At 49.4% G+C, this 25,185-nt stretch overlaps 1 protein-coding gene across 15 annotated transcripts in view; it reads right to left on the bottom strand.

The window, feature by feature from the left end:
- Positions 1-25,185, bottom strand: part of LOC118228537 (neuron navigator 2-like) — a 189,554-nt gene that overhangs the window by 40,470 nt on the left and 123,899 nt on the right. For 14 of the 15 annotated variants that reach the window (XM_035420143.1, XM_035420133.1, XM_035420136.1 and 11 more), the window contains 5 exons: positions 22,688-23,804; positions 21,293-21,411; positions 17,837-17,945; positions 15,133-15,519; positions 7,132-7,254 (listed from right to left, as the gene is read on the bottom strand). In XM_035420143.1, coding sequence (XP_035276034.1) covers positions 7,132-7,254; positions 15,133-15,519; positions 17,837-17,945; positions 21,293-21,411; positions 22,688-23,804 — 1,855 coding nt within the window. Of the gene's footprint in view, positions 1-7,131; positions 7,255-15,132; positions 15,520-17,836; positions 17,946-18,852; positions 19,530-21,292; positions 21,412-22,687; positions 23,805-25,185 lie in introns of those variants that run through there. The other variant, XM_035420149.1, reaches the window with a different exon arrangement.

The raw sequence follows: 25,185 nt of genomic DNA, 5'->3' as shown, positions 1-25,185 counted from the left end.
GTCACACACTTTTACCCTTCAAACATCGGCAGGAGACAATCCCTACAACAAGCTCCAGAGGCGCTCAAACCACAGGTGCACACATACAGGTATTCTTCCCCATACACACGCAAACAAACAAATGCATGCACCCCTACATTCGCCCACACACCATATGAACACGTTTCTTAGCATGAAGATTCACAAGTATGCACATACAAAAAGCCTTAATTGGCTAACTAAGCTAATTAGAATTAGCTATTTAGATTAATCACCTAACGTTAGCTGTGTGATAGTGATGTGCATTACGTCTGAAGCTGAGAATCAATTCCAGAACCAGCCCACACCTTTGGAACCCAGGTAAGAGAATTGGATCTGGTTCCAAATTAACTCACAATTTCCACAAGCACTCCATGCTGCATCTCAGAAAATCAGACACTAAGGTTGTATTTACACATACAAAACATGCAACCAGTTTTATTTAACCAGTTTTTATTTTGTTTGCATTATATTTATTTATGGTAAAAATCTATGTTATAAGCAAATTAAACCACTGCAACCAGCACGCATGCACACAAAGGCATGCATGCACTTGCACACACACACACGCACACACACACACACACAAATGTAGCAGGTATTTTTCGCAAATATATTTTCCCTCCAGGCGCGGTGTTCCACACTGAGAACAAGAGCAGATCAGGTCACTCATCTCCCCAGTGCCAGTCTACTGAATTCAGCTTCATTAGCATATGAATACGCGGCTGGGTGTAATGCCACTTCAGCATAATTAAGTTCATTGTTGGGGCGTGGGCTAATGACAATTTAGGGTGTGAAACGCTTCCAATCAAACACTTGTGTAACCCTTGTAGTAACACGCATTATAATTACACATTAATCTAGGAAATGGGGGGGAGGTGTAGAACAGGCTCAGTCTCTTTACATCTTCCAGCATACTCTTTAACCAAGAATAAACAATGAAACTGGTATATAAAGCAAAATGTTCTCTTCAAATGATACTTGAATAGAGAAATAGTGGCAGAACACAAATCAAGTAGGTTATGTGAATCATTTTACATTCATAATTTAATTGCAAGGTAAGATAAATATCAATCCACCGTGCACATCTTTTATGTACCATGTGAATCTACAGCTTCTGCTCTACTTACCTACACAGAAGAGACAGGATTTAGAGATTTAACTCACATTCTAGCAAGAAGTATAGAACACCCCTTTTTTCATCAACGTCGGAGAAGAGATCAAACATGGCCAATTTTCCCATTCTCCCCTCTGCCCGTCACCACCCCACAGTAAAGAGCTTCTAAATCCCCTTCAGAACTGAAGTCCCAGAGCAGTGCTCACCAGACTAGAAACAAACCAGGCGGGAGCATTCAGCAGGCAGACGGCTAATTCCAGCTCTCCTTCCCAAAGTATTAGTGCTCTGCATGAGAGTACACAGGAGAGTTGCACTATGATGGTAACAAATTATTCTCCAAATACCTAACATTCTATTTTTAAGGTTTAAACTCCAAGCATTTCTAAAACTCCCTCCCAGCCCATTTGCAGCAAGGACGGGGGAATGGGGGGAAAAAAAGTATAAACACCAGGTCCCAAAACTCCCACAGCGTCTCGTTCAACATCCCTTAACCGTCAAACAATTTGACTAATTTTTATCTACACATCACACTGAATGACCCATGTTCTATTCCATCATTTTTCCCACCGAGACCAACTCTCAACACAGTTCATTTCAAGAGGTCTGAAGTACAAGCTTATTCATGGTCAGATTCTAATTGGCTCCCTAGTTCTTGGGCTGCCAAATGGGGTCACGTAATACTTAAGCTGACCGGCACAATTAGAGCACAGCTCAGTCTTACGTTTATTACAGTACAGTAGACATGGACATCAATACTCCGCAGCAGAACCTGAAGCTACAACAGTAGTTCTTACAGAATGAACGGACTGAGCCCCACGGCCACATCCGGCGAGTAAGAGGATAGCTTTGCTGCTCAATTGTCTAGCAACAAAACAGAAACAAATGTAACTTCACGCCAGGCACGAAACACACAGTGCAGTGTGACACAATGGCTCTCTCTTCAACCACAGCCACTTTCACCCGCGTCCTGAAGGGACACCCCCCCGTAGGTGTAACCCGAGACCGAGTCAGCCTTGCTCCTATTCAGCAGGTACCATTGAGCGGTGTGAATGGGAAATCACAGACAGAGACACCGGTTACAGCCTGGCGTGCAACACCTGGACCGCGGCACAACCGGAGCCTCAGACAAAGGAGGAGGAGACGCGGAGGGAAGACGGAGCTGCTCGGGGCTCCTCCTTACCTGTGCTCTGGGCGAGGCGGGCGTGTGGATATTAGGGCCTGGACGGGTGCGGCGGTACCTACGGCCGCGTACGTTGCCTGCTAAATGCTAACGCTCAGAGCGGAATGCTAACGGCGGGCTCCTTGCACGGCCGAGCGCTCGTCTCACAGAAGGTGCTTTCCGCGCCGTACGGGGAGGGATCCTGAGCGGGGGCTGAAGGGCTCTCCGCCTCTCGGTCCCGCGCCCCGTCTCTCGAGGCCTCGGGGACCCGGGAGACGCTCGAACGACAGCCAGCAGCCCCCTCCCACCTCGCCCCCCCCCCCCCCCCCTTTTGAACTCTGCTTGGGTTCCAGTTTGAACAGATTGCCAAGGAGCGCCGCCCTAAAAATACGCAGCCGTTTTAAAAACCCATTGTTCCCCTGGCGCGAAGGAAAAATGACGGGTTGTAACCGAGGAGGTAATTGGCAGTTGAAGTAGCTAAAGAAGGGCTTTCCAAACGCGGCGGGGGAGGAGAGGATGCAGCGAAGATCGGCCCTCCCTCGTCGACCCTCCGGCTACTCGGGGCCGAACCACGTGTCCCAACCCACAGCCGAGGGCCCCGTGAAGGGCCCCCCGTGAAGGCCCATCCTTCTGCAGACCAGACCTCGCTCTCTTCACCCGCAGGGGGGGGGGGGCGAGCGTGATCGCGTGTCGACTTCTGTTACGGCCGCTTCCCATTTTAACGGCGGACAGCGCTGCCGGGCCTCGAGGACCCCGTTCGCGCCACGCCCGCTGGGGGCGAGCTCTCCATTCAAGCCCTTGGCTTTGTTCGCTGTCTTACACCAGGAAGGGTCAGAGCGCGCGGGCTATTTGTTAGCAGGTGTTGGGCCGGCTGCGACCGGGGCTTGGGCTTCACGCCGGGCTTTGTTCCCCGACCCGGCGGATGATGGCGAGGTTTCATCACCGTCCCTGCTGGTGGCGCGCCACCACCTGCAAATAAATCACCTCCTCGCTGCCAGCCAGACGGCATTTTCACAGCGTGGTTCCGCTGTACAGGCTTCTTATTTAAATGCAAAACGACACGAAAACTAAATGCAGAAAAACCACAAATAACCCTGACGCTGGAAAATCAAATCTGCGGCAATGAGGTGCATTAGCTGTACGAAATGAGTATTGTACTTTATCGAACCTGTGTTTTGTAGTTGTTCCAATGACCATGATATGGACTTTCGTACGTCGCTTTGGATAAAAGCGTCTGCTAAATAAATGAATGTAAATTTCATTTATTATCCTATTTAATTACCAGAAGCCATTATGGATATTACTGATATCAAAAGGTATTACCTGATATTAAAAAAACATGGTATATTAGCACTGGTTTAAAATGACCGCTTGCAGGCATTCTACACCAGTACATTTAATCTGTATAACATGTCACACGTTCTTCCTGTTCATCCATTGTTCCAAAGACATTCCAGTTACATTACCGCATAATACGGCACGACAACAGGCAGCTCACTACAATCAAGCAACAGACAGGACCGCACAGCACAGCAGGAGTCAGAAGAAGATGAAATCGGTCCATTCTCGGGAGTGACTGATTCATATCCCTAGGAGGGCTGATGGGGGATAAACTGTAGATTGTCAGTCGTAATGCATATAAAACCAGAATTAAGCCCTGTACAGTTTCTGCACCTGGGGCCTCTCTTTCTCAAACACAACCACCAGCTGCCGTGCCTCAATGTCTGCAAAACAAGCCGCCCATAGTGCTGGTCCTTCATCAATTTGGCTTTCAGATAAACAGAGAATAGAGACGACACTCTCATCAAAGGTGTAAGAATAATGTTCTGAGAACTGTAAAAACATTTTACAAACGATTTCACTGCACACATACATAAGTAGTGAGTTCACCCCACAGTGGGGTCCATTTAATTGGTTACAGGCACATTTTCCACATAAACCTCCATGTATCATGATTATTTAACTCTTTATCTTCACAGACACATACAGAACCTCCTCCATTATAAAAAAGTAAAAAAAAAAACCCAGCAACGTAGCTGTAGCACAATAAGTAAAGTCCCAAGTGTTTTTAAAAGTATATATAAAGCGTGGGTTCCCCCTCACTTTGCTCCTGCCCAGATTTCTAGTGAAGGACACAGAGCCAGCCAATACCTGTCTCTGGAGGCCCTGGGGTCCAGCAAGTGGGACAAGCTGGAGGACGCTGGGACTGCTGTCTGGGCAGAGGGATGTGTGAGCAGACAGGTGGGCTATCACGGGGGGGGGGGGGGGCGAGACACGGTCGGATGCATCAGCAGGAGCGAGGATCCCCCCAGGGCACTATTTAATGGCTCCGAAAAATGGGGGAGAAATTCTCAAATGCCTACATTACCGAGGGGAAAGCATACACACAGACGTGCTTCCACAGTCAAAGCGAGCTTATTCTACCATGAAGGTTCTGTTATCTTTGCTTCAAGCGGATGTAATCCTCGATGGCCTTTTCTGTCCAGACAGACAGTGTGTAGTGTGAATGCAGTGTGTCAACATCCGCACACAGCTAAAGAGAATCTCCTGCATGGGGGACCAAACGGTGTTTGGATAGCGCGGCTAAATCCGTGGATGCCCCCCCTTCCTGTGTCTAAAGCAGCGTCTCCAACGACAACGCCAAGAGAAAGAGAAGCCAAACAGCCGGCAGCCTAATAATTATCATACCGTTCGCACAAAGCCCTGCAGAGGCTACTGTGGAGACGGAGAGCGGAGCCTAAAGCGAGCGCTACACAACACGCGACATCCGGCGGTCCCGCCACTCAAACAAAACAACATGCCTCAGCGGGTTATTCCTGTTGCTACGGCGAGAGCCGTGCCAGCGAAGCCCCCCCGGTCGGGTCGCCGCGGCCCTCCATCGGATAACGGTTCATTCGGCGAGCGGCGGTTCAGCTCCGGCTCGGACGGCTGCCAGGGAAACGGCGTTCATGATTAACCAGGCCGTTCCCCGGCCCCGGCAGACTCTCGCTGTCAGAATCCCCCCCCCTCCCCCCCCCGACGTTCCACAACACCAGCTTAAGTAAATCTCCTATAGGAGACCTGGGAAGAGCGCACCCTTTGATGGACTTAACCCCCGGGTTCACAGGATCTCTTCCAGGTTTCCCCTGAATGCCACGCACACATCAAACAGAGCACTCGGGAGAGTGCGCGGTCAGAGTGCGCGGCCTAACGGGTCCTTTAAGACGACGGCAGCCGCGTTCACTGCATCGATAGCGAGACTTTCCCGGAAGTCGCCCGTTATGAGAGAAGCCGAGCAGTTGGATCCAAAGAAAACACAAGAAGACCGATTTTAGGATCAATTATCCTCGGCTAAATAACAGCGTTGCGCAAGCAGCTTCGGGCTGGCATCTGTCTGCACAGCTCCTTCGCTACGGGAATCGGGCGTGCAGCAAACCAGAGGCGACGTCCAACCGGCGGTAAGCCAGTAAAACAAGGCTGCCACCGTAGGGCTCAGAAACGCAGAGGGAAGCTCGCAGGGCTGAAGGCTCGTGACTGAGAGGGTAAGGCCGGAGAGAAACGCTGGAGCCCGGCCCTGCAGCCGCAGCGGGGGGGAGCTGAGCCCGCAGCCCGCCTCGCGCCTGTTAGAGCCCCCGCTCATCCGTTAGCCTCGCCGCGTCGGACGGCCCCTCGCCGCCGCGGGGACGGCGCACCTCGGCGAGTCTGCATTTCATGCTAATGAGGGCTAATGTGCACGACGCCCGTCGCCGAGGGCCTCCTGTGCAAACAAGTACACAGATTCCCAGCATTCCTTTGGGGGTGCCCTCAACCCATCCAATCGCGGCAGCCAGATTCACAGAGCCAAGGGAGAAGCAAACTCCATTTTTTTTTCCCTTGCCAAAACAGCAAATCTTCTTTGTTGAAATACAGGACGGACGCGTACGGTTGTGCCAAGCTCCTTTCCAAATTCTTAATTAACTCATTAAAATTCAAACGGGTCTCAGGGAGTAAATATTTCTTGAAATCCTTGCGAATTTGCTTTTGTCTTTATCACATCATTGCTTCTTTTTATCTGGTATCAGTCTAAGCCCCCTTGCCCGAATGCATATTCATTACAAACAGGTACAGAAGACCCCTCTCCCAATTGTAATTTCCATTTATTGGGCTAATAACATGCTGGTATCAGAACACTGGCATTCAGTCCACACAAAGGTGTTTGTGGTGCGCTGGAATACCACAGCTTAAATAAACGGAGAAAGGGAAGGGAGGGGGAAGCAGACACACCTGAGAGTCATGAGTTATGAACCCTCTGCTTCTCCTGCCAACAACACAAACACAAGAGGGGAGGGGAGGGAGAGGGGGAGTCACCACACTCGCCCTCCGAAAAGAATGGGAAAAAAAAGGAATTTACGGCTGAAAACAAGAGCCAGACTGTGCACCTGAGCTCATCTCTTACCCGCCGTCCATAGTCCTGAGCGAAACAATCCCTCCGCTTCGGGGTGACGGCACAAAGGAATCTCTGTCTCCGCACAGAACGGCCTTATACGGCGTTTTTACAAAAATCCAGACGGGATTCCTTCAGCAAACAGCCACAGACAAAGGCCTGCTAGGGCTGTTCTGATTAAAGGGGTACAGTAAAAAGCCAGGTGGCCTTATTATTGAAAAGCAGTCCTTTATGTACAGCAGAATCAGCTGCGAGCCCCCAGGGTCAGTCAGACCTGTTCTGCGCGCGTGTCCGTTCACATGCATCGGACGGAAGAGACGCAAAGCCGGCCAGTTTGACCAGGGCACTTTTGGGGTGGGAGGTCAGCCTGTGGCAGAGACTCCACGTGTTGTCTATCTAGCTGGGGATGGCGGGGTTTGAAGGCTGTGACCTTACCTGTCGGCGTCCACCTGGCCCGTGGAGGCCTTGCGCTGGAGGGCCTCCCTGACCGACGTCACCCCGTCCGGCAGGCGGTTCAGCCGCCGCGTGTACAGGCTCAGTCCTCCGTCCGTCATGTACCTGCGGGGACAGGCGGTCCAGCTTAAATTCGACTCCACACAGTGCTTTCCGCACAGACCTGCTGAGTGCAATCAACTGCTGTATCAGGCTCATATATTTACAGTAAAGCCCCTTAAAGCACCTTAAGAAGGTCACTGTTATGTGCTGAAAACAAAATTCTAGTCCAATGCTCAAGTAAACACAACAAACTTAAAGACTGCTGAGAACGATGGTATCATTCAGCTGCTTTTCCCAAGCTTTTTGGTCCACCGCAAAATCTAAAATGATACAGCCTTTCAAAACAAATTTAAGGGCAGGAGCCCCGGGCAGTATTCGAGAGAAGTTTTTCTATAATGTTTATTTTTGTCCATTTCAGTTTAATATTAAAACCCCACCACTAGGTAAGAATCGGCCGTTGTTTTAACCAATGAATGGAAAATGAGCACCGAGTGACCCATTTCAATCTAGAAACAAAAGTAAATAAATCTTCGTCGTTTCATACTGGAAGCCAAGCCAATAAAAGCTATTTAAAATGCTGAAATGTAAACCGTGTCCAAAACAAATACATTAAATGTAAGGAAGTTCATAAATCAGTTGACAGCTGACACGTCCCACTGGAGGAGTCAAGACGCTCTCGACTTGTTCCGCATTTATAGGAAAAGATTCATCCTTCATCCGATTCAACCGCTTTCAGCTATTTTAGGATTGTGGCTGTTAGTCTACAGTGAAGTATTATGAAAACATTTTTTTAAATGAATTGTAATTCCACATTTAAAAAATTCCACATTTTCTCTCTGTTAATGTAGTGCAAATCATTTGGGCAAACGTTCACCCTTCCGTGTGAAATGAAGGTCTGTGATTTGCTAAACAGAGAGCAAAGAGCCAAGGTCACTTCTGTAGGCACAGAGGCCAGAGACTGCACATGGACCGCAGATGTGTGTGGACAGAAGCCTTTCATGGTTAAACAAACTTTACAAGTCAACACAACTTCATCATAAATATTTACCCGGCTGAGAGAGAGAGAGAGTGAAAGATACACATATATATAAAGAGAGAGAAAGAAAGATTAAATATATATATATATATACAGCACTGTGCAAAAGTCATAGGCACCCTAGATTTTTAAATATGATATATAGTATATATTTGGTCTTAGATGGTTATTTTTTGTTTTCTGCATTAGTATGTCAGTAGAAAAGAGCAAATTTGAGATTAATTTTCCAAAAAATCTAATTTTACAGATACATTTTTCTATTTTGTTAAATAAAGTAATATTTTAAGTAATAGACTACTTTTCAGATAAAAACTTGATCAAGGGTCTCTGGGATTACCTGGAGAGCCAGAAGCAAGCGAAACAGCCAAAATCTGCAGAAGAACTGTGGCAAATTCTGCAAAATGCTTGGAACAACCTACCAGCCGATTTTCTTATTAAACTGCTGGACAGTGTACCTAAGAGAATTGATGTAATTTTAAAGGGTGGTCACACCAAACATTGATTTTATTTAGTTTTTAAGTATTTACTGCTCTTTATATTATTTTTTCAATATTTATAACCTTTCATTTCATTATTTTTGAAAGCATCTTAGCTGTACAGCATTTTTTTTTACAGGTGCCTAAGACTTTAGCACAGTACTGTATATATATATATATATATATATGTGAAGAGAGAGAGAGTGCCCAGATCCAACATCCACTCCAGATAATGGCTATCTGAGGCAGATAGAAACATGCTTACTGGTGTCATTAAAGGGGGGGGGGGTGCTATCCTCTGGAAGCAGAGGCTGTTAGTCAGAGGTAGCGCATAGTGCTTCTTTGTGTGAGTTCCTGTCAAATTAAACTCACAGAATAGCACTCACAGCCTTTGCTAGAGATGGAGAAAACATGATGTCAGTGACAACAAAATCTCAAAAAAAATCTTTAAAAGGGCGCTCATTTCAACCTATTTGTTCAACAGTTATTTAATATCTTGCTACACATTTAAAATGCAAGCAAACAAAAAATGCAATTAACTGTCCATTAACAGTAATGAGAAAAAACACCACAGCAAAATAGATATTACTCAAGTATTGTGATGATTGCCATTTTACCTACATACCTACAGCAGGACACTAAAGTGGAAGCAATTAAAGCACTCAGCCACTACTTAATACAATTCATAGAGTCAAGGACAGTCAATTGGTTTACTCAAAGGAAAATAATTCACATCAATGTTTCCATTTAGTCCTATTTAGAGTCACAGCATAACGTAAAATCAAAAAGTCAATATTAAGTATAAACACTTGTAATTGTAATTACTCTAGTGAGCAGCCCAAAGGCCTATTAAACCATGTGACATACCTTTCTGCATTGAACATCTAAGCAACGCAAATCCAAGAGCAAAAAAATAAATAAAATAAAAAAATCCCGGTTGGTTAGATGATTTAGGCTGCCCTGCTCTGCTCCAGTGAAATCTCCAGTAACAAAGACTGCAGGCTCTGAGATGTGTAAACTCTCCAGTGAGCGCCTGAGTGTGCGCGTTTGTGTGTGTGTGTGTGTGTGTGTGGGGGGTCCTCCTGCTCCCCGTAGGTCACTGTGAGCATGTGCTGTGTGTGCAGTGCTGGAATGCACCCTCTCCCTGCCTCTCTGCAGCCCAGTCACAGAAAAGTCTCTGTGTGCCCGGAGAACCCTCCACAGAAAGAGAGAGAGAGAGATGGAGGGAGAGGTAGAGAGAGAGAGAACAGGAGGAGGAGGAGTAAGAGAAAAGAAGAGAAGAGGAGGCCGATGAAAGAACGCTGAGGCACTGAATCACCTCAGCTGGTCGGAGCAGTGTGAGAGAAAGGCAGGCTAAGGCAGGGGACCTCCAGCGGCTGGAGAGGGAGAAAGGGATGGTGGGAGGGAGAGAAAGAGAGAGGAAGAGAGGGGAGGGGTGACTGAAGGGGGAAGGTAGGCATTTGGGAAAAGGGGAAGGGGGTGGGGGCGGATCCACAGCATAGCCTGTGGTGCTGATTATCATGAGTAGTGAACCGAAACGCATCCATCACATTATCTCTCTTTTTTTGTTATTGTAAGCAGTTAACTGGAGACAAAAGCATTTAAGGGAGCTTTTACAGATTGGGATTTTACCCAGACTAGATCCTGGGCAGAACACTGATAAATACACTACTTTTAAACAAGCGACTGATCTGGGGATTTTAACTGGATTGCCCACATTTGCCATGCGAAAATATATATACGTTGAAAAAATTTCAAACTACAGAATGTGAACCTCACTTAAAATGAAAAAATAAAATAAAACCTACAAACCTTTGCCTCACGATAGGAAATGAATCATACAAGATTTTGAAGATACGACAGGCATTGCGTCACTATCTCTAATTCAATCTTGTATGAAGGTACATCACATTAGCAGCAACAAAAAAAGACACGGGTGATTCTGTGGTTCAGACAGCCTCTCGCGCAGGATGTGTGCTTTGGAAAACCGGACGGACGTGTAACAGATCCCGGCAGGAGCAGAGGGTTTATCTGCGGATGTGCTCAGGCCGTTCATGCACAAACAAGCAATTGGCGATGATTTATCACCAGCTGCTCGGTGCCAGGGGCCCAGCCTTATGGCTCAATCAGCATTTTTATGGAGGTTACCCCATCGCAGCCCCACATAATGTTCCCCCGGCGCTGCCATAAAGGCCACGCGGTGGGTTGCCTCGTGTCGTAACCTGTAGAGCTCTGTCCGCATGCTCACTGAGAGCTGTGACGTCAACGGCTCTGATCCGAATGCACGACCTTCGCAGCAAGTCTCTCCCTCTCTCCCGTTCCCCACTCCTCCCGTCTCTACACTGTCCTGTCCAAAAAAGTCATTTAAAAATACATTTAAAAAAGGCTACGTGGCTGTTGTGAACTGTGCTAGCTTGGCCCTTATTTTGATAACCGCTAATGCCACTCTCCGTCGAGCAGCCCTGAGCACCTCAGGGCCAGTCCAGGACCTCATCAAGGTTAGCCAATCAGTAAGGGCACGAGTCAAGGTGCATTGGCCACAATTTATACAAGGGTCTATTTAGACTTCTTTTGACTCAGTTACTGAGTAGCGCATGGTGGGCATACCGGTCTGGACTAGGCTATGAATCAACAACCAGAGACACTGACGGAAGAACTTCCACAAAGCCTGGCTTCAGTATGATCAGGCAGCAACTGTGTAAAATAAGCAGAGAACAGGCTTTTTCAGATTTAAATCATATGGGAGACCAAGTTAAAAAGGCTAGATGTCCAATTTATACTATTATCAAATTTCAAACAGAAATGACGGTTTATTTTTAAAATCTATTTTAATAGTGCTCTCCAAAAAATATGGAAAGAGTAGAGTGAAATTAGCCACTTTTGCTATATAACTGAGATCAAATAATGAATGAGACAAAAGTACAAATGTCTTTTATTTCATGGTATTTATATCCGCATGTGTTGTACCCCTTTACAGAAACAGTTGCTTTTGTGTTGATTCCCACATTTTCAGCTGTGCAAAATTAAGTTAACAGATTAACTTAAAAGTAAATAAAAGTACAATATTTGGTTGCATGGCCCTTAAATGCCGTAACTGCTTCAAGTCTACATCAACCCACTGAAATCACCAAACACATGGTATGTTCTTTGGAACTGCCTTTCCAGGCCTTTGCTGCAGCCAGTTTCTGATGATCTTTGTTTTATTGGGGGGTTCTGTTGTCAGTCTCCTCATCAGCAAGTGAAATACAGGCTCAACTGGATTTAAATCAGGTGACTGACTTGGCCCACCTTAGGATTCATCGTGGCTGATCTGTATGGTGGCCTTGTAAGAAAGTAATCCTTTTCAAGACTTTCCAAACTGCTGTACTTGATAAACCCAGTTCTTATGTCTGTTGTCTGTCCTCTCAGGTTACAGATTAGTCTAGTTCTTTTCAGCCGTAGTTAGTCCTCTGGTCTTCATGGTGTATGCCTATGACTAAAAATGCAATCACCACGTGAAAACAAAGGCTAAAACCAAGGCTAGACACTCACTGCTCTTGACTTGTGAACAATCCGTGCAAAAGGAAACACCTGAGCAACAGTTAACACCTGTCAGTCAATTCAGCACAGCTGAAAATGAAGGGACTCAACACAAAAACAATTGTTTCTGTAAAATGGTAAAACATATATACGAATGTAAATACCATTAAATAATTGTCTGTACGTGAGTCTCATATACATCTTTTGATCTCAAATCCAAATGGCATAAGTATTTTAGCAAAAATAACAAATTTCACTACAGTTAGTGTACTTTCAGAGGGCACTGTAGCTGTTTAACTTTCCCTGCATTCGTTTGCTCTCATGGAATGACGTCCGCTGATACCGCTGGTATTTAGTATGCATGAATAGGATCATCTTGTTTGGTCTTGATGTTTGCACTTAGCTCTCCTCTGTTCTGCTGCACTTACCCAATCTTAGCTAGGTCTCGCAACATAGAGTTTAAATCTCAAAATGTCTCCCAAGTAAAATAAAGGATTATAGATTATATAATAAGTTTCTATAGGCCTGCTGTAATAAATTCTGTATTTACTTTCCAGATTGCCCACCCTCTGGTCTTAAGCCCATCTCCATTTTGGAGTTTCAATACAACTGAGACAGTGCCTTGTTCACGTAGCCATTAACAGCACAGCCCTCATTTAGGAAGGCTTTAAATCGTGATGCTAAACCGTCTTTCGCGTGCTTCAGTAACTCAATTTAGCACCCTCGACGACGCAATTCTGAAATCTGTATGCTTCCGTGAGTTTCGTGATTATCTGCCAGAGGAAAGCGCTAAAATAACCATCGCCGTCTCCAGGTCATTAATCGCTCAGAAGTCTTGCCAGATTTCCCTGTGTGTCTTTTCTAAAAAAATTTTTTTTTAGAAAAATCACAGCGCTTCATATTTTATTACGACGGCACCTCACGATAAATCATCAGAGGCTTTCTCTGCAGGTGAAAGGGGATCGAGTTCCCTCGCCTCCCTGCGCGGGTGTAGGATCCTCAAAGGGAAGGTGCCTTTAAAAGCCAGATGATTGCGGTGTGTGAAAGCAGAGGCATGCAGGTGTCTGCTTCTGGACAGCCAGAGACTGGAGGTATAAAAAAAAACACAACAGCTGCTTCGCTCCATGCCATGGAAGATGATGGGGGACTGCTGCTATAATTCTTTATGATTTCTTTTTAAATGTCAGCAGTCTAGCGGTAAACACAGCCTTGCCCGCGTCTGGCAAACCCTTAAAGGATTCGGCAGGTTCTTGGGTGATCTAGTGTCTCTGTGCTATAAACGCCTTCTTTCACGTGTGTGGTCAAACGCTTCCTTTCTCCTTACCTTATACGGAGTATCAAAATCCTTAAAAGCCTTCATTTTTTAACGTGACAGTAAAGAGTTGAACTCAGCTGAACTGTCACACACTGTCAGCAAGAGGTCATTTCTCTAACAGTGTGCAGTGTGCAGCCTCTCACAATTTGGCTGCATACATTTTTCAAAGTGAAGGAGATAAATCTTCGCTTTGAAGAATGAGAATCACCACTTTCAAGCAGCAGACCGAAGATGAAAGTGCAATTTCGCATGCAACACCTACACATTAGGTTTAATCTAAAAACACACAACATTCATCGACACCATACTAGAAAGTGCTGAGAGAACAAGAAATGAAATCCTAAGAAACTCGGAAAATACGCAGATTATCGTCGCATCGAGAGGAGGTAAATGGTATGATATCATGTCAGATAGAGATACGCACATGTATATCATGTTCATACATTACAGATTTAACATGTTTTTTTCATGAATCATACTGTACAGGTACAGTCATAGCTGTAGGTGTTTTCCACTTGAACAGGAAATAAATTCATACAGTGAATCTCTCATAAATCTGCCCTTTACTTGCATTCCTGCAGTTGCTAGTAATGTTTCCCATGAGCAGATTATTTTTCCTCAGTCATAGCCTCAAATGACCCGGGTCATCTTGCTCTGCATGGTACCAGAGCAGAACAAAGGGGATTTACAAAGAAAGAGCTGCTTATAGGCTAAAACAACCTGAAACATGCCAATCACATTCCAAACTTTATACCTCAAACCACTGTGAGTGACGCCATACCTGCTTTCTGTTATGACTATACCACTGTGGGTGACCACATACCTGACAGCTGGTCAAGACTGCACCCCAATAGGTGATTTCATATCAGCTTCCTGGACAAAACTAATTTTATACAAATGTGGGTGACCGTAAACATCCTGCCCCGTTTTGAAATGGTGACTGGACATGTTTGCAATAGCTTCAAATGAGGGAATGATCAGGGAAACCTTGCCTTCTTCACAGCACAATGGTCAATAAAATGTTATACCCACAGACCAGACAAGCCTCTGAGTCATTCACAAAATATTGTTCTTATATTCAAGGGAAACCATTTATTTTATGAAATGACAAAGTAAGTCTGAAGTAGACAGTAGAGGAACAAAAGTGACCACAATACTGGCAGTTCCAACTGTTCTATAAAAAAAAAACTATCATGAGGAGGCAAAAGCAACACTGCCATCTAGTGCCATTTTGACACATGACGAGCAATACAAAGCTATACATACACCGTGTGAATAACTGACATAAATTCATTCAAAATAAATTATTAATGCATGCTAATTATAATAATTATTGCCAAACGACTTTTTCAAAAAGAAGCATTAAATTAATATAATAGTGTCCTCCAAAAACTAGCCCACTAAAAAGAGACGTGTCCAAATTACACCACTGGCTCTGGTTAAAAAGGTTCAGTAATAAATATTATTAATCAAGCAACTTCCAGAGCTACTGAAGCACAGCACAATGGATTAACACAGGCCAGGACTACAAAACCCAGAATTACAATGAGTTACTTCCAGCGCTGGCTTCCTGCGTGAGAGAGTGCTGCACTCACCCGCTGGTGACATCACTGGCCCGGATGTTCTTGCTCAGCACGTCGCCGTCGCTCATGTACCCCGGGGCGTCCACGCCGATGCCCTCCAGGTCCAGCTCCTCCACCTTGTCCGCCAGGTCCGGGCCGCAGACGGCGCTGCCGCGGGCGCCCAGCTGCCTGCGCAGGGGGCCGGAGTACAGGTAGCGCCCGCTCTCCGAGCCCACGAACCGGCTGGCGTTGGCCCGCGGCGGGTAGCCGTTCCCCATGGAGGGCGCGTCGCCCGCCTGCAGCCGGGGGCTGGTCTGGCCCAGTCGCCACGACAGCGGCGTGGAGCGGGACGCCATGCTGAGGACGCCGCGCCCGCTGATCTCCGTGGTGACGCTGCCGTCGAAGGTGGTCTCTAAGGTGCTGTTGAGAAACGGAAGACGTCTCTGAGTTGGGTCACAGCCCCAGACCGAAACCCCTGTCGTTCAAAAGCGCCTGTCAGTCAAGCTCGCCGGATGAGAGCGTGTCCCTGCCCGTGTCCCAGCCTGCCAATCAAAGCGCAATGGCTCTTCAGGGGGTGTCTGAAGTGCACAAATACACCATTTCCTTTCATGGGCAAACAAAAAAAAGGAAGGCCTCTGAACAACTGTCCAAGCGCTCTCTGAAGAGGATTCACAGGGCTCCTGTCTGCAGTTCCCAGGGCTTGGTGCCTGGCCGGGCCAAAGACCATCCCCAGAATAGACAATGTTGGCTTGTTAATAACTGGCTAGAGGCCAAGCTCCGCGGAGTTCCGCCTGCTTTTTGCTCTGAAAGTTACTGAACTATTTATGAGGGGCAGCTCTGGTCAGGAGCTTCAGAGTTTCTGCGGTATCCCAGAGGGAGCACTGCTCAAGTGCTTGAAGGTCCTTAACCTCTCCACTAACTGCTCACCTGAATAAATTAATAAATATGTAAAATATGAATTATTAAAGCTGCCCTACGGTATCCATAGCCTTCCGATTACCTGAGTAGTAATAATCAACTTCGTATTTATACTCGTCACCATAATCATAATTGCAGTAGGGACATATAAACTACTGTAAGCCATTCAACCCATTTCAATATAAAAGTATTAGCTAAAGAAAACTGATACCATTGCGCTCAACCACTTAGTAAGAGTAGAACATTGCATTATACCAGTGAAGTACATAGTGTACTGTAAAAGGAATGTTTCGCACACAACAATAAGGCCTGCAAAAATGTCACTAATACACCTACTTTATTAACTTACAGCAACTGTTCAGTTCCCCTGCTGCTGAAAGTTAATAAAACAGGTGAATAGCAGCATAAAAGTATTAAAAACTTGGACAGACACTGTATGAGCCCCGCTGACAGTGAGGGGGGGGGGGGAGTATCTGAGGGTCGAAGCCCATCGGCCCAGCGAGGCCGTCCGCAGCCCGCCGCCGTCTGAACAATGGAGCCGCCGGCGTCTCATCCCGTTCACACGCCAAGCGCGAGATGGGAACGGTATTTAACGGCGCTTCAGAATCCCTCCCCCCTCCGGGACAGTCCTGCATCTTCGCTTTGTCTACCGGAACGAAACGCGCTTTGTCCCCAAGTCGGGGGGAGAGCGGGGGGATCCCCCCCTCGGGCCGCTCCGGGACCATTTCACCGACCCGTCCCGGAGCGCCGGGAGCCTCTTTCGCGCTCGTCACGGGGCGCGGAAAACCCGACGGTCCGTTCGGGGGGGGGGGGGGGGGGGTGGGGGGGTGGGGGAGGAACGACGTCGAGTCGTCTGCCATTATCAAAGCCAGGGCACGAGAGTCGGTGTCTTTCCCCTTCCTGTGAATTCGCCCACAGTTCTGTGTGCTTCCCCTTCCCCAGGACACGCTCCACTTCAAACCCTCACTTCAGAAAGCCGCTCACGTGAATAGAACCCGTTGTACTTCCTCTTGCCCGCTTGAAGCGCTCCTCTTTCCGAGCACAGAGGCGGCGCTGTGACGCCCTGGCGCTGCGGGAGCCAGGCACGGCCGCGACGCCGACCGCGCAGCACACGGCGGCCTCCCTACCGCGAAGCGTAGCGCGTAGCGCTTTCCATTGCAAATCACCGGAGCCCGGACGTTAACGTTAGCTCCACCGCCCCCGCGGGAGCAATAAATTCCAGCCGCTTGTCTAAACAGCGCCTTTTACAATCCGCGGCTAGTTTAGCTCTCCGCCGGGGAGGTTTGCCTGGGTAATTTAGCGCCGTCCGCGGCGGGTAAAGAGGACTGTTATGAGCGTGCAGCGGTGCAGTACCCCTCCACGGTCTCCACACACTGTAAAAGTATCGCTAGCGGAGGACCGGAGAAAGCCCGACCAGCTCCGTCCCATCAGGTAGCTACCCGCCTGCACCGTTCTCACACTCATCCGCGCCACAGGTTCCAGGGCCCACCCGTCTCCCGAATTCTAGGGACTCGAGAAACTGCGCGGTAGGCAGAAATCTTAATCGCCATCAAAACACAAAGGTCCAGCCCAAATAGCCGTGAACATTATTTTCCTGACACCAACTCTTTCAACCCCAAGGTCCAAACATTGTGACAAGAGCGGGGATTCTGATCCAGGGTCACATGCGGAAGGCATCGATTGCACAAAACACGCACGCGAAGCTTAAAGCTGAAGCAAAAGATCAAAGCGATTCAAAGAACTTTAAAAGTCCTCGATACTCTTTTCCTAAATTTGAGGACTTGAAAGGGGTCTTGTGGAACCCGGGGTCCCTGCCTACCTGTGTGTGATCTGGGTCCCGCGCAGGCTGGACATGGTCTCCTCCAGGTTCTGCCGCAGGTCCGCGATGTTCTTGACCGTTCTTAACCGCCGGGCCTCCGGGTCTTCACCTGGGGAAACAAAACGAAGCGAACACACGCCGTCTGTATCAGCTCGGTAAAACTCCACCTCCGCTACACCAGCTTAACCGCACCAGGAAAAGGCTTCCACAGTCTGCCTCGAACGAAAGCCGCTCTCAGAATCCACGGACTCAGGACTGGCACCCAGAAAGCATTAAAAAAAAACAGAGCGCAGAACAAAGCGGCTGCCCGGACCGGGCCGAACGTCAAGCGGAAATTCTAAACGCGCCTTTTCCATTCAAAACCCGCCGACCGCAAGCTGCCCCTCCTCGGGACGACGCGCTAAACCGGCTAGCCTGAGCGGAGCGCGAACGTTCGCCCGCGCGTACGCCCAGCCCTGTAAGCTGGCCGGGTCCGCGGCCGGGGGATTAGAAGTCACCCGTTTGATTAGGAGGGGGGCCGCGAGGGACGGGCGGAGGTGGGGCCGGGGCTCTGGGAAAGCTCCCCGCCGTGCCGTGGAAAAGGAGGGGAGCGCTCGGAGGGGAGCAGGCATTCCAGCCGTTTGGAGGAACACAAATGAGCCATTCAGAGAGCCCAACCTGCCCTTTTACAACTGCCATAATTCCTCAGTGGCAGTTCACAAGGGCCCATTTTTTTTTCTTCAGAGTTTCCCCTTTGAGGAAAGCTTTGTGCATCTCTTCCCACTTAGTCCTACCTCCCCCCTTTTTAAAGTTTTTCACTGTGAAAAGGAAAAGAAAAAAAAAATCAAAACAAAACGCTTTTTGAGAAGGAAAATTGTGATCGTGGCTCCAGGACTCACAGGGCGAATGTACTATTCCTCAAGCAAAACCGAAGCCTTGCTATAAAGAGGGATGAGTTGAACAGGCAGATTGGTTCAGAGGTGCAGCTGAACATTAAGCGTTAAGGGGAGGGGGTCGGCTCGCACGCGCGCGCTTACTCTCGTGCCTCTCGCAAATGTCCAGCACGGTGAGGAGGACCTCCTCGTTGAGGCGGGCGATGCCGTCCCACACGCGGGTCTGCTGCACGTGCACCTGGTAGAGGCGGCTCCGCCCTGACTCCTCGGCTTCGGCCTTCTCCCGCGTCGCCCTTTTCCCAGGGTGCCCTGCTGCGCCTCCCTCCGCCCGGCTCCTCCCGGTCAGGGTGGGGATGCGGCTCCCCTTGGCCCGGCACACCCCGCCCTGGTGAAAGGCGCTCCCCGCGGCACTCTCTACGGGGGGTTTGAAAACCCCTGGCGGGTCGTCCCGGGTGCAAGACGGTTCCGGCGCCTGGCGCACGGGGGTGCTGGTTGCGGCCCGCCGCTGGGGACCGGCGTGACTGAGGGCCGGCACAGGCCTCCCTTCTTCACCGCCGGGGCCACTCTCCTGTTCCGGTGCTCCCTGCTCAAGCATTTTTCTCCTCTGCAAAGCGGCGACGGGAGCTCTCCGGAACCTTCTTGCCAAGCTTCTCGGCACTGCTGAAAAGTCTCTGCTGCCTCACATCCCACTGCATCCCATGGTCTGCGTTTCCTGCTCTGCACACAGCACACAGCCGAGACACTGCTGCTCTTAACCATGGGGCCCGCAGAGGGACCAGACCGTGCTGAGGCAGCACCTAGCTCCCGTTCAGCCAGCCCGGGAATGATCTCCTCTGTGCTCAGTGTTCACTGACAGACAGGAGAAAGGGCCTGCCCAGCACACACACGCACACACACCGAGACACACACACACACACGCATGGCCCGGCCATGGCCCGGCAACAGGGTGACATCAGCGGCCTTTAACATGCAGATTAGCCCCTCTCCGCTTCCATTCAGGCCCGGGGCCTTTCTTCCCGCAGGGCGCCTGTGCTGTGTGAGGTGGGGAAGGGGATGTGCGGCTGGGGGCCGGGGTGGAGGAGCGCCGGGTCGCCCCCCCCCTCCCCTCCCCAAACGCCAGCCACGGCGCTCAAAAGCCCTCGCCCCGCGCCCTCTCTGAAGCCCCTCTCTGAAGCTCTGGGTATTAAATCAGCTGCAGCGGCTCAACGCGGCTCTCCGCAGAGGTCACTCACGCCATTAACAGTTGTTTATGGGAGTCGAACAGGGAGATGTGTGTACCGTTATGAGTCGATTCAGCGCTAAGCATTTTGCAGCGGTCACACTTTGGTTCTTAGGGGAAAATAAGGCTTGTGGGATTTCCTTTTTCGCAACGCTCTTTCCCCTCCTCTGGTTCCTGTGATGCGAGGGATTGTTTGATGGCCTGGTGTGGCACGAGTCACGTGCTCTGTGCAGGCAGTTTACCCCAGAGCTCTGAGAGACTTGTTTTTCTTTTCACCGAACCGCTCAATAATTCACCGTCGGCCTTGGAGTTTTCACTAGCGCGTTTTACCCCCACATTTACCTCAGCTCTCAGCTTTGCACGAAGGAACAGGAATTTAATGAATCTTTAATTATCTTCCCGGAGGCTGCAGCGCCCGAATCGTGATAAATGCAACATAACTGCCGCTTGAGAGCGCGCATACGTGCGCGTGGAGGAATCCAGGGGGGGAATGACATCACCTCAGCCTCGCTGACACGTTCGGTGACTCAGACCGAGCCTCCTCCCCCTCGCGCAGACGCGCGGATAATACGCGAACGCACAGAAGAGACAAAGAGAGAGGGAGAGGAGCCCTGCGTCCCTCCTCCCACACATGCCGAGCTCTGCGCTCCTGCGCTGGCACAGCCCGCTGAACCCAGCGCCACGGCAACGAGCCGCCGGCCTGCGACGAACCGCGCGCTCGCGCCACCTCCGTCCTCACCTCACACGCGTCAATTAAGGAGAAACGGCCTTCAAAGGCCCCGCCCCTAATACTGAGGTGTATAGGAGTACACTGAATAAACTTGTTTAAAAACTAATTTCTAATTTGTAATTATTACACAATTTTGAATGGAATTTTGCAACGCGCTTTTAGTACATAGAGCATCCTAATCGAGCACCAAAAATATATATGATCTCATTTAAAATTGTGAAATTGCCTCAATCAACAAAATTCTCAGCATTCGTTTCTGAGAATCATACATCACCTGCATAAAAACGTAACATTGAAAGGACTTTTCTAGTTTTGGCCTTTTGCCTTTCCAATTTACGGTTCAAACATACGGGGTTCAAACATATTCAACAATCTGATGAGAATATTTTCTTTGTTATTATTTTTCTACAGGGCACAATAACACAGTGTTACAGCAGTAAAATGCAACTGAGTTTAAAATGTAAGCACTGAAGAAAAAGCACTTTTTTCAAAAAGAAACTCTCGTTTAATTTCAGGCAGACTGAACATGACCCTTAACTGCAAATTAATGAACATGAACAAACATACAAGGCGTCACACCAGCAACAGGCAGAACCCAAGCGGGTTTGTGGAGGTGAAGCAAACTGAAGTCCTACCTGCGAGGTCCTCCATGGAGGACTGGACGGGCTTGCCGAAGACGACCGCGTCCCCGCTTCCTCCCGACCCCGCCTCGGTCGCCGCCGCCGCCGTCGTCCCCGGACCGTCCGTCTGTGACCTACAAACGCACGGCGGGAGTGAGTGAGCGAGGGAGGGAGGGAGGGAGGGAGGGAGCAGGCTGGCGGGACGGCGGCCCGCGCGGGGGGCCTGCATTATTCATCTCCCCGCCGCTAGCCCGGCTGCGCCCGTTAGCCTGCTGCTTCAGCGCGACGGCGGCTAGGAAGCCTCTCCTTCCGGAAATCTCCGGCAACGCGCCACTCGAAGGGGCCCGCTTTCCGCCGCTCTCGCGGGTGAGGCTCTGGAACAAGTGGGCGGGGCCTGGCACGCCGTCGGCCATGTCTTTATCGTTTCGGCACGACGCCGCAGGTCTGCTCCAGCCTGGGATTCGGGCCCGTTTGGTTTTTTTGTAAGGGACCGCCGTTAACACCTTCTGACAGGCTAACGGAAAACGGTAGCGTGGTATCAGCAGAGGGGAAGGGGCCCAGGCCCGCGGGCGTGTGGAGGTGAGGGGATTCGGATGGAGGAGGAACCTGACAGCCTAACGACCGGTTTCAAACACCCTGTCGTCGGCCAGGAAACGCATGAGCACCTCAGGGGTTAAATTAGGACTACTTAACACCGCTCAAAATGGCTTAACAAAGACTAGCACAAAGGGCACTCTCTGAAAGAGAAAGAAAATGGCTCTCCCTTGATATCACAGCACAAATGAGTACATTAACAGTGGAATGGATTTAAACCCTGAGACAAGTCATTAGTAAGAGGCAGAAAACAAATCATTTAAAATAATGACACTTTCTATTAAGGAGATGGAAATCTCAGTCAAAGCGCCAGTCTCTATCAGTCTAAAAGGAAACATGTGCCAGGGTCCTCAGGGTGAGGAAGCATCCGGCATTTTCCGCGCAAATGAATTTGGTTTGAGGGCATGAAAGTAGTGAACACATTCCACTCATTTTTGTCATTTTTTCAGATGATAATGAGCTCAAGGATTTTTCATTAACATACAGAAAGGGACTTTTACTGTCAGAACAAGACTTTCTCTGTATAACCTTCACAATGTTTTAGAATTCACAAAATTTTTACTTTTTATTGATGATTTTTAAAAAATGATTTTGTGTTTATGCTTTGGAGCTCATCTCCTTTTAAATGTGAAATATCCACAGAAGTGACGCCGTGAACAAGCAGTCCCAGGGCATACAGCAAATCACCTCTGACAGCACTGCATATAAAACTCACATGACCACAGAACAACACATTACCACAAAATAAACAATAAGTCTTACAAGAGCTACTGCAGCTGCTTCAGTGTAACAGTATTAAGTCTCAAAGGGTCGTACCTGTACATGAAGGGGGCGACGGTGGCAGTGTTGGGGTGGCTGTATTGCTGCTGAGGATGAGGTAGTTGAACGCTGACAGTGTTGCTGGCCGTCGACTGTGTTGTGCCTGCGCCGGCCATGAGGGCGGCGCCGCTGGGCTGCTGGGCCTTGCCCTCGGTGGAGGCCAGGCTGGAGGAGGAGCTGGAGTTCCTGCCGTCCAGCTGGCCCTTGTACAGGGACAGCCCCCCGCTCAGCCTCATGCTGCGCGGCCGCTCCCCATCCTTACCAGAGGAGGGCGCCGCCGAGGTCTTCCCCGCCCCGGAGGCCTTGGCTCCTGGCTTTGGTATGCCGCTGTGCGCTTGGGCCGAGCCCTCCTTTTTGGCACCGCTCGCCTTGCCCCCCTTGGGGATAAAGCTGGTGATCTTCGAGGCCTTCCTCTGCTCCGCCTCCTGAACGGGGGCCGCCTCCTCCTTCGGCCCCTCCTTCAGCTCCGCCCTCTCCGTGACGGACGCGCGCTTGGAGGCGTCCTTGGCTTTGTCCTTCTCCTTGGTCTTGTCCTTGTCCTTCTCGGCGACCTTCAGGGAGCTCTTCTTGGTGGTGAGGGCCCTGCTGAAGGTGCGCTGGGCGATGCCCTTCAGGGCGATCTTGGGGCTGCTGGAGAGGGCGACGCCCGTGCCGTTTACGGGCCGCGCGTTCCCCTCCGCCTCCTCCAGGGGGTCCGTGTTGGAGCCGACCTCCGCCTTCTCCGCACCGGTCTCCCGGGCGACTGCGCCGTCCGTCCCCGCCCCCCCGCCGGACGATTTGGATCCCCCTTTGCTGTTAAACAGCTTGAGCTTCTCCAGCATGGACTTCTGTGGGACTGGGGCGGCTTTTGGGGGGGTCTCGACGGGCGGCAGGGACAGCTTGGGGGGATCCTGCTTTACGGAGAACATGGAGGTGGTGGCGCTGTGCTTGGCGTTCAGAGACTTGCTCCGCCAGGGCTTGCTGGAGGAGCTGGGCTGCGGGATGGCTGAGGAGGAGGAGGAGGTGGAGTTGGTGCTGTTGAAGGTGGATGTGCTGCTGGAGGTGCTGATGGGCCCTGAAGGTGGGGCATGTTCAGCCATCCCAGAAGACTGGGTGTTGATACCCTCTGGTGGCTCTGTGGAGTAAAAACAGAGACGCTGGTCAGAAGTGAGACACTTCACAGCAGTTACAAGATCCCCATGCAGACAGGAACACCGGTAAGCACTAACCTGCACCTGTTTCATCATTCTACACATAAAGATTAAGGCAGAGGTCAGGTGTGCAAAATTACGGTTGAAATCAAAACCGGACAACAGATCTCCAGGAACAGGATTGGGCAGCCTTGGTCTACCATATCCAGGACAAGGACTGTCTACCAAGAGTCGCAATACCCACCAAAATAAGGCTGAAAACTGAATGTATTTCTACTGCTGAAACTGTTCTCACATAGTTTTTTACCCAGACCACAGACCAGAAAAACATGCTGTTGCAAATAGCCTACCAGCTATATACGTTTAAGTACGTTATCGTCATTTTGATATTCATTACCTCCTTGTACATTGAAAGACAGAAACCAGTTTATACACGGCTACCCGATACCTGTGGTTTCTCTCAGAACAAACAACCAGCATCTTTTACACATTTGAGCTGTCTTTACCTCCTCAAGCCCAGCACAACACAGTAGTGTGCAAGAAGTCACACCATGAGCATAAAGACCTGAGTGACAGTCTACAAAAGCAGAATCAGTCATTTTCTATAAGGTGTAGTTCTTAAACTAAAATTAAAATGCTCAAATATACCACTGCAAACTGATCATGACTTCAGTCCCAATGAAGCACACCACACACACACACACACACACACACCAGCAAAAGCAAACCTATATACTAGACTGAATCAACCTTAGATAGCCGTCTTAAGATCCAATTCTATCTTTTCCATAAGAGGTTAATTCAATACAGCCTACCTTTCACAGTCCTGTGTAAGACACCGACACAAGCAGCTTTTAAAAGTATCAAACTCTGCAAGACACAGCACACAGAAACACCTCCCTTTACCCACACACCTCCACGCAGGAGCGAGTCGCACACATCACACAGCTGAGAAAGCCCTGCTCCCCTCATGACCAACTGCCTGTAACGGCGGGCAGGTGGTTAAAAATTCAAAAACAAACTGCCGGCCAGGGTTTGTGTATGTTCCGTGAGAGCGGCCAAGCGGGGCGTAAATCATCAGGGGCTGCCCGTGCGACCAGCAGCCCGGCCGCTGACCCCGCTCCGCTGAAGAGAGCCAGACCCCGCGTCGCGGAAAAAACGTCCCCCGGGCTGGACGTAGCGTTCCCATACTTGTGCATGTGCACGCATGCTACCTTGCCACCACCGGATACGTGTCAGCAGCGTGGAACCCCGTTTACGGGGGGGAGACCTTACTTTCATTGGATTTACTCCTTAGGGTAGCCCCGCGCATGCTTTATCCCACAAGAGCGTGCACATACATATATTCGCAAGTGCATGCGCTCT

The sequence above is a fragment of the Anguilla anguilla genome, chromosome 5 (assembly GCF_013347855.1).
Source record: "Anguilla anguilla isolate fAngAng1 chromosome 5, fAngAng1.pri, whole genome shotgun sequence".
NCBI classification, from domain to species: Eukaryota; Metazoa; Chordata; class Actinopteri; order Anguilliformes; family Anguillidae; genus Anguilla; species Anguilla anguilla.
Note: the sequence above shows the minus strand (reverse complement) of the source record. Positions and strands in the feature narration are given on the sequence as shown.